This window comes from Ceratocystis lukuohia (assembly GCF_044167205.1).
Source record: "Ceratocystis lukuohia strain C4212 chromosome Unknown Supercontig7_pilon, whole genome shotgun sequence".
Classification (NCBI taxonomy): domain Eukaryota; kingdom Fungi; phylum Ascomycota; class Sordariomycetes; order Microascales; family Ceratocystidaceae; genus Ceratocystis; species Ceratocystis lukuohia.
In genome coordinates, this window is record NW_027263526.1 from 567,055 (window position 1) to 581,997 (window position 14,943).

General features: G+C 50.9%; 3 protein-coding genes across 3 annotated transcripts; all 3 read left to right on the plus strand.

Annotated features, from left to right (window-relative positions):
* Positions 1–6,057: 6,057 nt before the first annotated feature.
* Positions 6,058–7,050, plus strand: HOO65_070099 (SUR7/PalI family protein; the record flags this gene model as incomplete). Its single annotated transcript, XM_071001247.1, has 1 exon — positions 6,058–7,050. One exon carries the CDS (start codon positions 6,058–6,060, stop codon positions 7,048–7,050), a length of 993 nt encoding a protein of 330 aa, XP_070856817.1.
* Positions 7,051–7,837: 787 nt separating this feature from the next.
* On the plus strand, positions 7,838–11,690 carry HOO65_070100 (Regulator of Ty1 transposition protein 10; the record flags this gene model as incomplete). Its single annotated transcript, XM_071004818.1, has 3 exons — positions 7,838–7,852; positions 7,976–11,469; positions 11,639–11,690. 3 exons carry the CDS (start codon positions 7,838–7,840, stop codon positions 11,688–11,690), a joined length of 3,561 nt encoding a protein of 1,186 aa, XP_070856818.1.
* Positions 11,691–14,037: 2,347 nt separating this feature from the next.
* Positions 14,038–14,841, plus strand: HOO65_070101 (ribosome recycling factor; the record flags this gene model as incomplete). The annotated part of the gene is made up of 1 exon (XM_071001248.1): positions 14,038–14,841. One exon carries the CDS (start codon positions 14,038–14,040, stop codon positions 14,839–14,841), a length of 804 nt encoding a protein of 267 aa, XP_070856819.1.
* Between the last annotated feature and the right edge of the window lie 102 nt (positions 14,842–14,943).

The window sequence follows — 14,943 nt, forward strand, 5'->3', positions numbered from 1 at the left end:
ATTTTATGCCACTGCTTGCCTTGCTTGCTGCTCGACAACTGCTTGATAACTGCTTCTTCTTGTTTCATGGAGACTGCCTGAGGGCCCTGGGGCAGTAGAAACCACGAGCAGTAGCATCAAGACGTGCGCCCTCGAAAACACCCTGTAGGCATCAGCTCAGAGCCCAGACATTTGAGTATCTCCAGGCGTTTGCTTACGTCTATGTGCCTGCTTGTGCTGCCTAGCTCTAGCCCCATCTGTAGCCATAGCCTTGGCCGATGTACAGTCCAGTCCAGTCCAGTCCAGTCCAGTTCACTCGACATCCCTCTATATCACGAGGCTTGGAAAGATGGCGGTGGCACTATGGTTCGCAGCTAGAGCCGGCAAGGGCCATAGGCTAATAAAAGGAGAAACAATAAAAGGGCCAGCAGTCTTCTGCAAGCCAAGTAGACAACAACAAATCCATGAAAATAATAACGGCAGCCAAGTCTGTAAATACGTAAACTCCTTGACTCCTGAATATACGCCGTAGCTCACAGCCCACTCGCAGGTTCACAGCCTAAGCCTAAGCTCAAGCTCAAGCCCAGTTCAGTCACCAAAAGCACTGAAAATAACCTTGTCCCCCCCCCCCCTTACCAGTCATATTCCTGACCTCATGTCCCTCAGCTCAGCCTGTCTTGTTTGGCCCGTCACGGACGGACAGAACGAATGCAACAGAGAAGAACAAGACTAAGAAGGATCGATACCCTTGCTTGCCTGCTCTGCCTCCCATACCCTGTCTTCATCTCGTAACAATAAAAGCCTATTTTTAGAAAGAAACGGCGTTCTGATAACCCTTGTCAAGCATGATAACCCTCATATTGGCATAATGAAAAAAAGAAACAAAAACCTGCGTGTAAATGGTGTTTAGAGTTGACATGTTGGGGGCTGAGTTGGGAATGGATCAAGATGGCAGACATCGACTATAAGACACAGGCAGCATCTCACGTTCGTTGAGGCTGCCATTGAGGGGTAATTGGAGAAGGGAGTGTTGTAAGAGACGAGGGTTGTCGTTCGCAGGCTATGGTTATAGTGAGGAGAGCTAGAGTCGAAGCTAGAGCCCGAGCTAGAGCCCGAGCCAGAGCCCGAGCCAGAGCCAGAGCCAGAGCCAGAGCCAGAGCCAGAGCAGTTCTAAAGTATTATCGCTAATCGCCCATCTTATCACAAGAAAGCTAGAGCCCGAAGCTACATGGAAGCCAGAGCTCCAACCTTCGAGACTAGCTAACTTTAACCCCGGTCTTGCCCAAGGGATCTCTTGGTCGACAGAACAAGCCCGAGACAAGGACTGGAACTGAAGACTAAGAATCTTGCCTGGGCTAAGGGTCTGCTCAAGAGGCTAGGAATCTACCAAGAGGCGCGGGAGAGAGATGACGCTAGCTCAACACAAATAGAAAAGCAATTCTGTCCTCAAGTCTGAGCGCGGACTTTGTCTTGGCCTGTCTCTTTTTATTTGACCTGTTTGCGTGTCTTGGCCGTTCTCTTTGTCGCTACTTCCATGTGTTTGCTAGTGGGTTATGTGACAAAGGGGCTTGGCGATCGGGGGAGGGGGCAGGGAGAGGAGGGGAGCAACCCAAGGCAAGAGAGAAGCACAGCAGGTGTTGGTGCAATGGCAGACAGAGCGGGGATTGGTGAGCGAGTTCAGATTGTTTATTTCAGTAACTAGAGAGACGCAAGATAAACGTATGCATTGCACACATGTACAAGAGAGAAACAAAAATAGAGGAGACGCATATGATTACGAGAAGGGGGAGGGGGAGAGCACAGTAGGCCTGGACGTGGGGGAGAGGATATTAGATAGAACGGAAATAGAAGAAGGGGTAACCAAAGAGCCAGAGATAGAAAGGGGATGTTTGGCTTGATGTTTAGTGTATGAAATAGGGGAGGGGGAGGCGGATAGAGACAGAGACAGAAAAGAATAAGCATGAATAGATGTGTACGTTAGGTGTGTGAGAGAAGGAGAAAAAAGGCTGATGCTCTAACCAGAGGCCGGACTTAAGAGCTGGAGGAGAAGGAGAGAAAAGAGAGACAAGACTTGAACATAAACAAATAGCATAAGACCTAAGAAGCCAACATAACACACGGAGAAAGAGTGATCAACACTGTTTCTCACTAACTTGCGTGTTAGTTTTGTTTGGCTTGCCGCTGTTTTCCAGGCGTTGGACGTATTCGAGATAAATTATTATTATTTCTTTTCTCTTCCTGCTTCTAGCCTAGAATTGGCTTGGCTGGCCTTGGCTGGCCTTGGCTGGCTCTTTGTTGTTGTTTTGGACTGGCTTGATTGAAGCCTTTGAGACTGACTGTTTGCTGCTGGGCTTAGACCGCCTGGCTTGGTTAATGACTGAGTGACTGACTGACTGGCCATTACAAAGGTACCAAGGACCCAGGGCCTTCTTCTCTCCCGGCGTTAACAAGCGCGAGTTGCTAGCTTGGTGGACTAGGGGACTTTGGCATTTTTGGAGGACTGGTATGAGATGCAGCAAGGTAAGCAAGAAGGGCATCAGGCAACATAGCACAATAGGTGCTAGACTAGGTGCGGACACACTAGCACACAGCACATCAGCATTGGGAGATATTGGATAGCAGAATACGGAACAAGAAGAAGTAAGACATGGAAAGACGCGACGAGAAAGCGGCTCGGGGTTAGCAGTTGCAGCTGACTGGCAGGCAACAAGATGACGATAGATAGAAGAGCTACTGGGCTCCGCTTCGTGGAGACAGAGCAGGCGGTGGCTCTGGCTGTGAAGCCGGCTAGGATGTCACTTATATCTCTGCCTGCTCGTTTTCCGCCTTGTTGACCGTTTTTTTGTTTTTTTCTTCTATTTTTTAGGCAGAGAGATATTGAGATGGAAGGTGACAAACGATCAGTGGATGCTAGGGCAGAGAAGAGAGAGGCCGGCGTTAAGACCGTGGAAGGATTTAGACAAGACGAAGGCTTAAGGCTAGGCCCAGGGTGAGGGGGGCATGGGCATGGGACAGGGGGAACTTAGCTGAGATCTTCGCCATCTTTCCTTCCGTAAGCTACGCAAAAGGTTGAACGTGGTTTAAGGTTTGTTTGGGATCGGACAGCAAGAGACGCATACCTACATCGAGCGCATCGAGCGCATCGAGAGAAGAGATGAGGAGAGAAGAGAAGAGAAGAGACGAGAGACACGCTATTATATGGCAGCCTGTCGGGCATAAGCAGACAGAGCAGAAGACAGGGCGGCGGGCTGGCCAGATCTCAAGGAGCAGAGGAGCAGAGGAGCAGAGGAGCAGAGGAGCAGAGGAGCAGAGGCAGAGGCAGAGGCAGAAGGATAAGCTGGGGCTCTCCTATCAATATCACGTAGTTTTATTTTATTTTATTTTATTTTATTCCATTTTCATTCTCCTTTAAATCAAAGTTCAACGGTCAGATCAGTGCATATGCTTCGGGTCTTACGATCCGGATACACACTTATTTAGCTGGTATTATACTGCGTTGGTTTAGCGTAGGCGTTAAGACTGGCTTTATCTTATTTATTCTATCTTTACCCACTGCCTCATTTCCAGCCAAGAAAGGCCCAAACTAATGTTTAAGAATCAAGTGGCATGCTGCAGGTCAAAATTGGGAATCGGGGGGGGGGGGGGGGTGTGTGTGCGTGCTGCTGGCGTGATTGATGCTCTCGGCTATAAGGCAGGCCAGCGAGGAGATGAGGAGACGCATAGAGAGAGAGAGAGAGAGAGAGAACGTGAGAAAGACAAAGTGAGAAAGACAAAGGGGCTGTCTACGTGACTAGAAGATGCAAAGAAGCACAGGTCCAGCAGACTGAGAGATCGACGGCCGCCCAAGCTTTCCGGCCCTGTGTTTTGCTTGTGTGCCATGGTGCGGTGCATCTCGTTCTCGTTCTGAGTTCGTGTGAGACTGCATGCGTTGGATGGGGTTGGATGGGTGGGACCTAGACGGGCATGGACGTGGGGATAAAGGGCAGCTTGCCGGCCAGGCAGAAGCAAAAGAATCAAGAAAAGAACAGGTCGAGTGACGTGACGGGTGATGCAATGGGATGCAATGGGATGCAATGGGATGCAATGGGATGGAGACAGGCTAGAGACAGATACACATGGGCACACACACGCAAAGCTAGACGGACGAGAAAAAAAGGCTGGCTGGCGTTAGTGCTGGCATTGGAATCGGCGGGTGCTGCTAATGTTGCATGCAACTAGCTAGTCCGCCAGACAGAACACAATATCAGATATTGATATGGGGGAGGCTCGCCGAGGAGATAGGCCGGGAGATAGAGTTAGGCCCAGTTTGAGTGGCTTGGCTGGCGGTGATCCTTTGGCGAGTGCTATGAGCCGGGGATGGCACTGCGCCGGATGGGCAGAGCTTCTAGTAGTTCGTGAGATACAGAGGACAAGAGAAAGCACAGCCTTGGCTCTCTGACGGCATCACTGGGGGCGGGGGAAGGGGAGGACACGGGGGGACGACTAGGAGGGACAGAAGCACGGATCGAGACACGGGCTGCGCAGACGGATGCAGAAACAGCGTAGACAGACACAGGTGGCCAGCACCAGTATAGCGGCGGGAAGGGAGACCCAGGCCAAGACTAGAGAAGCGTTGTGCTACAGGGTTAACAAACAGACGGCCGCGGGATCGGTGTTAGTGGGCACTTTGTTGTCGTCGAGTGCCACCACCTAGCCAACTGAAACTTATAGGGCTGTGCGCGCTGTAAGATCCGCTGTAAAAGAGCTCTGCTTACTGCTGGAGGTGTTTGCTAGCCGTCCAGCTAAAGGGGCCTGAACGCTTCTAAAGGGCTGTTAGCCCCTAAAGAGCCCCCCTGCGGTAAGACCCTCTGGCTTATAGTGAATTTGCCGCTCGCAGTTAAGACACGGAGTTAGGCCATGCTGCAATTTTATATGTTCTTTTTTGTTTTTTTTCTTACATTTTTATTCTGCTGCCTGCGAGGAAAACCGAAGACAAGAAACATTTCTTTATTCCCTTCGTTTTCTTTTCCCGGCCTTGATGCGCATGAATAGAGAGGGAGAAAAACAAAGCCTGACTTGCCTGCCGCAGGAGAGCCTTCACTTGGTTCTTTTCCCTCTTGTTACAAGCAATAGGACGTTGATACCAGCCGGTCTTGGGGGACTTGGGGGACTACGTCTGCTCGCCAACTAGTGGCTACAGAAGACTCACTTACACAGATAATAAAAAAAAAAGGAATTAATAAACGCAAAGTTCCAGAATATTCACAGAAAAATACGCTAAAAAATCACCAAAATACACCATAAAAACACACGGAAATACGCTGTAAAATGTTAGTTAATTCCACAATAAAGTCCCCTGGCCAAAACATCCGCCAAAACACTACCAACTTTAACCCAACCAAACTGCTACTGCATGCCTGGCTTGGCCCTTCTCTCTCGGCTTTTGTCAAGACCTAAGGGCAGGAACAGGAACCATACAAGGGGGGGGGGTCGGAGGAGACGACACGGACGAACTAGGGACTAGAGAGAAGAGACAAGAGGTGGCCGTGTTGTACACCATCTGGTGCGCAGCTAGAGTTATAGGCCAAACCCCGCATGAAAGCAGCCAGCCAGACCTACTGCCCAGCTGGCTAACACCCTAGTTGAAAAGATGCTATGCTATTCTCTAACGCGGTCTCTGTTCTTCCTCATCGGATCTGCCTCCCCTCCCCCCCTCCATTTTACCTCCATTTTATCGTCTCGTTGCTTTTTTCTTTTTTTTGTGCCTTCTTTTCTCTTTCCTCTCGTCTCGCTGTCGTCTTTCTTTCTCTTGCTATTTTGGATGCCTGGAGTCGTTGTTGTTTATAACCGGCCGACAGCCCGGGTCTGGAGGAGAGGAATTACACACAAGCTCTTCATCACCATCAACATTTCATCAAAAACCAACAAAGCATCTTTTTTTCCTTTTCTTTTTCCTTCATCTTCTTTATATTCTTCGTCTTTTCTTTCTTCTTTTCTTCATAACTAACGCCTGACTGACCCCTCTGAACAGTCTTGTCCTACCTCCGTCTCCATCTCCCTCTACTTACTTGTCTCTACTCTCTTCTACACCCCTCCACCATGAAGCTCAACATCCCCCCCGTCGTCCACAGAATCCTGCCCTACTGGCTGCTGGCCCACGCCATCATGCTCTTCCTCATCGCCATGCTGAGCGGTGTTGTCAAGAAGATGCAGATGTTCGAGGTCAACCTGTCCGACCTGACCATCTCCAACACCGAGCTGTCCGACCTCTTCACCAAGCGTGATGTTGCCCCTATTATCGCCTCGGTCGAGGAAGCCTACGCCTCCGGCTCCACCACCGCCTCCGAGATTGTCTCTGCCGTCTTTGGCGACGACAACAACATCACCGCCAGCGACCTGGGTCTTGCCAACAAGTACGAGGTCGGCCTCTGGGGCTACTGCGCCGTCTCTGCCAACGGCACTCGCGACTGCTCCAGCGCCAAGTTTGACTGGGCCAAGGACGCCATCAACATGACTAGATTCGACGAGCTTGCTTCCAGCACCAACGGCGTCGCTGAGCTGCCCAAGGACCTCAAGGATGCCCTCAAGCTGTTCAGCAAGTTCAGCATGTACTGCCAGGCCGCTTTTGTCTCTGCCTTCATCCACATGATCGTTGGTCTTGGCCTGGGCCTGTTTGTCAGCTTCGTCCGCCCCCTGTCGCGCAAGATCTGGCTCATGGCCTCCATGAGCATTGTCATGGGTGCCACTGCTTCTGCCCTGCTGGCAAGCATTGTTAGCGGTGTTGTTGTCGGCGGCTTCAAGGACGCTGCCAAGGACTACGGTCTCAAGGCCAAGATGAACGTCAACTTCCTTGGTATGGCCTGGTTCGGTGTCTTTTTCGCTGCGGGTGCCTGTGCTGTCTGGTTCATGCGTGCTCCTGCTGCCAACGGTGGCACCCGCGCTTCGGTTGATGGCGAGAAGCTGATCAACGGCGCTGGCGGGCCTGTCGCTGGCTCTACCCAGTACCAGCCCATTGACCACAACCAGGGTGCCATGGGCTCGGGAGCTGCCCAGCCCAACTCTAGCTACGAGCCGTACTCGCACCGCGGCTAAGTCGCATATTATCTATTCATACATAGCCTTATGACTTCCTTGGCCTCCGCCATGCCACGCTCCTATGCTGCCATCCTCCATCTCCTCTGTTTGCTTTTCCCTTTGTCGCTTGTTCATATTTTTTTTTTTCCTTTTCTCTTTATTGCCGTTCGAGCTTTCTGTGTAACCTCGGCGTTTCTTGGGCTCTTTCCGTTTCTGGCTACTTGTTCCGCTATTTGCTATCGTTGTTGTGGGGTATTTTTCTATGCTTTGCTTTCTTATTGGTCCAGAGAAATTTGAGGGGCCTTCTTATAAATAAATACCTGCTTCTATTTTTATTTATAAGAGCGAAAGAGAGACAAGAGAAGCAAAGAGGAGAAACTGAGAAAGACTGTGTCGCTTTTCTGTTCATTCTCGCTGTAATTCAGGGTTCATTATTACTATTCCGTTTTCTATAGTCTTTTTTTTTTTTACACTCTTTTTCTTCTGTTTTGTTGGTTTTTACTTTCTTCTCTGTCTATAGAAATGAAATTTGTTGGTTAACAAAGCTGAAAGGATCCACTTGCCAGTGCTTGTATGACAACGTGCAAAATATTTAGTCTTCTACAAACACTGTCTGACGGCACTGTGCGTACCTAGAAAAAAAATCAAGACCTTCCTTCTTTTCTAGGCTTCTTTTTTTTTTTTTTTTTTTTTTTGTTTACCAGTGGCGCACAAGAAATTAAGGGCAAGGAAGAAAGAAAATTCGAAAAAAAATCGATATAAAAAAAAACTGCTTCTTTTTTATACTTGATCGTCTTTACTCTTCATGGCGTCTCAAACGGTACGTTCTCGTCCTTTCTCGTCTTGTATGCTTCTCTTTTGCCCTTATCAATCTCTTTTTTTTTTTACTTTTATAATATGGAGGGGTAGCAGCCATTAGCACTTCGCTCACACTCCTAAACAGCCCCCGCTGTCTTCAGCCACAGCCTCAGCCTCTCAGCCTCGCTTCCAACGCCACCTTGCGCTTCTGCCTGTCACTGCTCTTGCCTTCTACACAGCACAGCACAACGGCCGGCTCTACGTGCTTGCCGCCGAGGACAACGTCTTGAACGTCTATGAATCCCGCCCTCGTGATGCAGCGCCTGCGCTGTGCTGCGCGCTCAAGGTTTTTGATGCCCAGGCAATTCATGGCATCCACATCGGCACCGCCACGACCTCCGAGGCAAACCCAGAGTCTGTTTTGGCGCCTATTCTTATTTGGGGCGGTCAGTCCGTTACTCTTATCCCAAGCCTGATGCTCGAGGATGCTATTGCAAACGGTCGGATGCTCCTGGACACTTGCCTGCTCGTAGAGACAAAAACCCCTGACTGGATCTACGATGGCCTTATCTCGCCCTTTGATCCTTCCCGAGGCCTCCTGGTTCTGGCTCACAACGAAGTCCTGCCGGTGACTCTGGCTGCTAACCACTCCATTGTCTTGGGATCCATCTTTTCTATCTCCAGGCCAATTCTGTACTCGGCTAATCTCTGCTGGACCGCCCCAACAACGGTTTTGGTAGCTGCAGGTACCGTCTTTGGCGAGATCTTGGTTTGGAACTACCACATAGCGGACGCACATTCCACCAAGCCCGCTACCGCAGAATTGCTCCACGTCTTCACTGGCCACGAGGGATCTATATTCGGTGTCCAAATCTCTTCGGAGTTCACAGGCACAGATCCAACCTCGAGGCCACTAAGACTATTGGCTAGCTGTAGCGATGACCGAACCATTCGAGTCTGGGATATCTCAGAGAGGGCGTCTTCACAAGCTAGAACCTCCATAGCATCTGCTGCTGAGCCTCTTTCCTCTAGCAGCACAATATCCGCCTTGCACCAGCCCCGCGAAACCGGTTTTGGCGATTCTCCTGGCGCACTTGCCAAAGAGGGCGAGTCTCCGTTGGCCATGGCAATGGGCCACCTGTCGCGAATCTGGCACGTCAAGTTCCCTTCGACTCCGCTCGTCTCTTCCGCAGACAAGTTTGTACTTCCCGTTTACTCCTTTGGCGAGGACACAACCGTGCAGCTATGGCACTTCGAGTCCACCTGGGCTTCTCTTTTAAACGAGACTTCCGCGTCCAAGCCTCCTTCCACTTTGAAACACATTGCTAGCTATGCAAACCATGACGGAAAGCACCTGTGGTCCGCTGCCCTGCTTGGTGACAGTCCTCTTCCCCAGATTGCCACTGGAGGCGCCGATGGGAAGATTTCTATTATAGAACAGGGCAACTCCCGTGAATCTGACTGCAGCGGCAACCACATGGACGTCATGGTCCTGCAAGATGCCTCGCCTAACAGCGGCAGCAAGGACTCTGACGGCCTCCGTCAGTACACATTCGTCACTGATGACTGTCTTGTTGCCACTACCAAATCTGGGAAGCTCAAAACCGGCACATTCAGCCAGGGCGAGTTTGATACTGCGGCCGTCTGGGTGGACGTAGCAACTGATCAGGACACGAGTGACAACCTCCGCTCTTGCACTACCATGACGAGCCCTGGGACTGGTCATGCCGTGTTAGGTACTAGTAGGGGTCATATTTATGTCTACTCTCTGGGGAAAGGACTGCAAAAGCTGGCTACACTATCTGGCAAAATCATGCAGTTAATTTCTCTCAACACTGGCGCTAGAAACTCTGCCATCCAGGTGCTTGTGACTGTCTTCAACAGCCCCGAGACCAAAATCCTCACCATTGATGTTGATGCTGGCTCTATTGCGTCTGAGCTTATCCTTGAGGGTGTCGACGAACGCTTCATTGTCACGGCTGCTGCCTTTGTCGGCGACTTCCTGGTTGTAGGCTCGCGATCCGGCTTTCTATCAGTCTTGTGTACCACCACCAACAACAATAACCAGTACAAGCTTGTGTCCGAGATTCCACCCCGGGCATTTGATGCGGTGACGTGTATCGCAGCGCTTCCTGGCCATGAAGCAGCGGAGTCCCCGTGCTTCCTCACAACCGGCAGAGACGGAAAATACCGGATCTACCAGATTTCAGCCGTTACAGGCATGGCTAGTTTGTTTCACGAGGTTTCCCTGCCATTTGGGCCTGTCGTTGAAACGGCCTGGTTCTCTAGTGAGTCATTGGACTTGATCATCTGTGGCTTCCGGAGCACCAGGCTGGTTGTGTGGAACGAATCGAAGCGCGAGCAAATCGCATCGGTTGAGTGCGGGGGTGCCCACCGCGTGTTTGCCCACACAGCCTCGGCCGACCCAAACCGACTTAGGGTAGCCTTCACAAAGGCTTCAAAGGTGTATGTGCACTCGCAGCTCAAGCCGGCTTTCCGGTCCTTGAAAAAGGGAGTTCACGGCCGCGAAATCCGTACGGTGGCCCCGTGTGGTCGCTATCTTGCCTCGGGCTCCGAGGACACAACAATCCGTATCTGGGAGTACATTGGTGACAAGACCGTAGGCCGTGGAAGTATGAGCTGTGTGGCGCAACTGAGCACGCATGTCTCGGGCCTGCAGAGCCTGAGATGGGTAGCGAACGAGTGGCTTTTCAGCAGCTCGGGCAACGAAGAATTTTTTGTCTGGCGCATCCGCAAGCTAGACGCCAAGATTGCCGGGCTTGCAGCAATGTTTCAGGGCCAGCTGCCGGACAAGTCGCGTGACGGTGATCTGCGCATCACAGACATTGATGTGCGCGTGATCTCCATGGCTGACGTGGATAACCCCGAGTTTCGCATTCACATGGCGTTCTCAAACTCGGAGCTCAAGACGTATGCATACTCGCCTAGCAGCGGCTTCCGGCTCCTGGCATCTGGTAACTTTACCGGGGCTTGTTTACTGCAGATCCGCGAGCTAGAAAAGTCAGGAGCGGGAGTGGGTGATGATGTGCTGCCACCCGTCTTAACGGCCTCAACAGATGGCCATCTAGCACTGTGGGAAGTTTCACGTCGCAGTGACAGTGATGTTTCAAGCGGCGTTGAAAAGTACGAGCTGACGCTGGCTACAACAACACACCAAAACAGCCCCAAAGCGTTTGACATAAATTACTTTGAGACACCTGACGGAGCCCATGGGTACCTTGTTGTCACCGGCGGCGACGACAACGCCATCGGAATCGTGCGGTACGTTTCTTCGACTCTCGGTAGTTCTACTGCGCCTGCGCCTTCGGCCGCGTACAAGGTCACGGGTAAATTCGCCATCCGCAAGGCTCATGCGGCAGCCATCAATGGCCTAGCTATCGGCAGCCGGGGTGCAAGGCCGACTGACGATACGTGCTCTTTTGTGTCAGCCAGCAACGACCAGCGTGTCAAGCTCTGGCGCGTGCGTGGCGTGCAAAGCGGGGATATTAGTGTAGAGATGCTGCAGAATGCGTATAGTGGCGTGGCCGACGCAGGGTGCGTTGAAGAGGTAGATGAAGGGAGAGGATTTGTGGTTGCAGGTGTGGGAATGGAGGTATGGACGGTGGGGGATGAAGGGGAGTAAGTAGAGATGTACAAGAAAGTGTGGATGGTACAAAAAATGAAGGAAGTGAAGCAGGATGAGAGTTTAGTGAGATAGTATGCTGCTGCAGACTATAGCAAGTCTTGACCGTTCGTAGTTTGTTTGTTTGTTTGTACTATTTAACGTCTACCTACTGTTATTTCGCAGCAATACGACGGCATATTCCGGACGGGAGCACCTCCCGGGCGGTCAGCAGTGACAGGAGCGCATAGACTTCAACCATCTCCTATGACGTTTTAGGGTCCGGCAATATAGCCAGGAGGGTCTCTGTCTAGCGCGGCCCGAGGACGTACCTGTATGTATGTATGTACTTTGTTTGTTTGTTTGTTCTATTTAACGTCTACCTACCAGTTTTTCCCGGTATGTATGTATGTATGTATGTTCTATTTAACGTCTACCTACAGTTATTTCACCGTAATACGACGGCCTTCCGGCCGGGAGCACCTCCCGGGCGGTCCGCAGTGACAGGAACGCATAGACTTCAACCTTCTCCTATGACTTTTTAGGGTCCAGCAATATAGCCAGGAGGGTCTCTGTATAGCGCGGCCCGAGGGCGTACCTGTCGGGATCTAGGATTGGTTACCTGATATTTTTGGTTGGTGGAGGCCCCGTGTAAAAACTAGTCTAAAAGGCCCCGGCTGTCGGCACGGGGGGTAGGCCCCGGCGGAGTACAGTGGTTTTGTCCTTCCATGCGTGGCTGCTGCAACACCTTCGGTTTTCCCATTTTTCACATCCCCCTTTCCCCACCGACAAAAACCCCAGACAAACCCTAAACCCAGAAGTGGAAACGACTCCCAACTTCCCCACAACCATTCGATCCTCTGAAAAATCTGCTATGTGTCCTGAAGCCATGAAGATCATGGAGACAAGACAACAGATTCCAGTGCAGTCTGGGCATCCCGTCAAGCGACGAGAAAGTCAACCATACTGTGTGAGCATCCGAGGGCTCATGGTCTATCCTTCCACCGCCCTAGTGGCCGCTGCCTCATGCGGTGTGGATGTGACCTAAGGCAGCCCCCTTTCTAGTGACCTGCCACAGTCACCAGTCTGTCCGAGGACAGAGGAGCGCGAGAAAAAACAAAACATAAGAAAAAGGTGTGGACTGTGTGAACTCTCAAATACTCAGTCCTGAGCGTGAAGGTGAACTCCTTGAGTTGGAGTGGTGTTGTGGCGATGAGGAGTTGGCGATCGCGAAAGTTGTCGTGAAAAAGGGGGCGAGTCGACGACGAGATTGTTCCTCAAAGTTGGGCAAGAGCGGCCTCAAGGCTCCACAGCTCATTGTCTGAATCCATGACAGAGTCAAAGAAAAAGAAAAGAATGAAAGACGCTTATCAGTGTCATAGGCGTCGTCCTCTAGCAGCCCGGAAGAAGGGGAGGCGCCAGACCTCAAAGGTACCCCCCCGAGGGTTGTAAGAGGGAGAGTTGGTTTTTCCCGGTAATACGACGGCGCCGAGGACGTACCTGTCGGGTGACCTCCGTCGTAGACGTTGAGTAATAGAACAACAATAGCAAGTCTTGACGGGATAAAAAAAAAGAAGCGATCCTAACAAGAAATGCTTTCTCTTGATCGTGGCAGGGATCGAACCTGCGATCCTGTGCGTGTAAAGCACATGCCTTAACCACTGGGCCACACGACCGAAGAACTTAAGCGGATCTTGGGAAATCGACCGTTACCGGGCATTATATACTCATGTAGAAAGCGGGGAAAGTCTTTTTTTTTCCTTTTCTTCTTCGTCGACTACAGGATGAAGGCGAGTAAGAAGCTTAGAAACGTGTCGTTCGATCTGTGTGATTCCGGTAAACTTTAAATATATTCAAGTTCAGGCTTGGAAGCATATGCGCTTCTCTCGTCCAAAGTCTGTGATCGGCCTTGCAGAGCGTCAGCTGATCCGGCGTCGTTTGATCTAAGCAGTTCTCTTGTACATTGAATAACCTCAAGTTCATTTTTTTCCCAGGATATAAACCACTTCTTTTCAATTTTCAAATTTAAACCAGGTTGTTTGGTCCTAGTGACTCTAGTAGACGTAAAATAACAATCAGCGACTCTACTATGTACTGAGCTACTCAAGTCTAAATACCATTCAGATCCTTCTTCTACACCTAACCCCTCTCGTGACGATGAGAAACGCCAGATTATTTTTGCGTTACTTGACATTGATTTGCTGAAGTCTATATTGTTAGATTTCAGCACCGTCTTATGCAAACATGAGTACCAAGTACATACATAATTCTCGTCCGTGTAGGACGAAGTGGAGACAAAGTGCAAATAAAGGCAGCCCCACTTATATCCTGATATCCTTACATCTCAGGCCTCAAGCCAAAACTTCCCTTGAACCTTACTCTGTGACAACAAATGTGAACGAGGAGCAAAGGCGGTCACTACAAAGGCTACTGGGAATATCTGTGTTTTGTCTAAAATCTAAGAAAATAATGAGTCTGTTTAAGCTCGCTGCCCCCCGCATCTGCCGCACCGTTGCGGTTGCACCCCGGCTGTAAGTTAGCGCTATGCCGTTGCCTACCAATATTTTTATTACAGTCTTGCTAACATGCCCCCGCTCCATGCTAGTAGTCCCCATGTCATGCCGGGCGGCGTCCCACGTGTCGCTGTGACGCGTGCATTCAGCCGGTCTGCAACTTTGTATAAGAAGGACAAGTATGCCAAGGGCGGTAAGAAGCCGCCCAAGTCCAGTTCCGTGCCTGGCTCATCTGGGTCTGGCCCTTCTGCATCCGAGGGCCATGATAGCGAACATCCAGCTGCTGACCCTCAGCAGCCCCGCGATCTGGCTGACGTTGAATCGCGCTGGGCAAGGACCGAAGCACACTATGTTTCGGCCCTACAACAGTTTAAAGCAGGCGGATCCTTCAACCCCGACGTGCTTGGTGCCATTCCCGTACGTGTAGGCAGTGGCAAAGACACCAAGACGTATCCATTACGCGAACTTGCCCAAGTTGTGCCACGCACGGCACGCTCTATCTCACTGTTAGCCTTCGAGAAGGGCTACATCAAGCCGCTGATGAGCGCCATCCAGGCGTCGCCCGACTTTAACCAGCAGCCCCAGCCGGACGCCGACAACGAGCTAGAGCTTGTGCTCAGGACCGAGGCTGTCTCAATTAGCGAAATGACCAAGAAGCTCGGGGAGTTGTGCCATGCCTGGCGTGAGCAGGTGCGTAACATCAGAGCAAAACGCGAAAAAGTCATCCAGGCCTGGACAAAAGACAAGACAATCTTGCCTGATCTGGCCAAACTGGCTAGTGCAGATCTGCTAAAGGCTACACAGAAACATCTCAAAGCCGTAGACACAGCTGAGGCGCAAGCAGCTAAAGAGATCAAGCGAAAAGCATCATCGTAGTAGGTCCAGATTACCAGGGTTACATTAGGGTTAATATACAAAAAAATCCGCGCAAGTAGACTGTGCTGAAATGCAGAAAATGCACGATATAGGACGGAACGT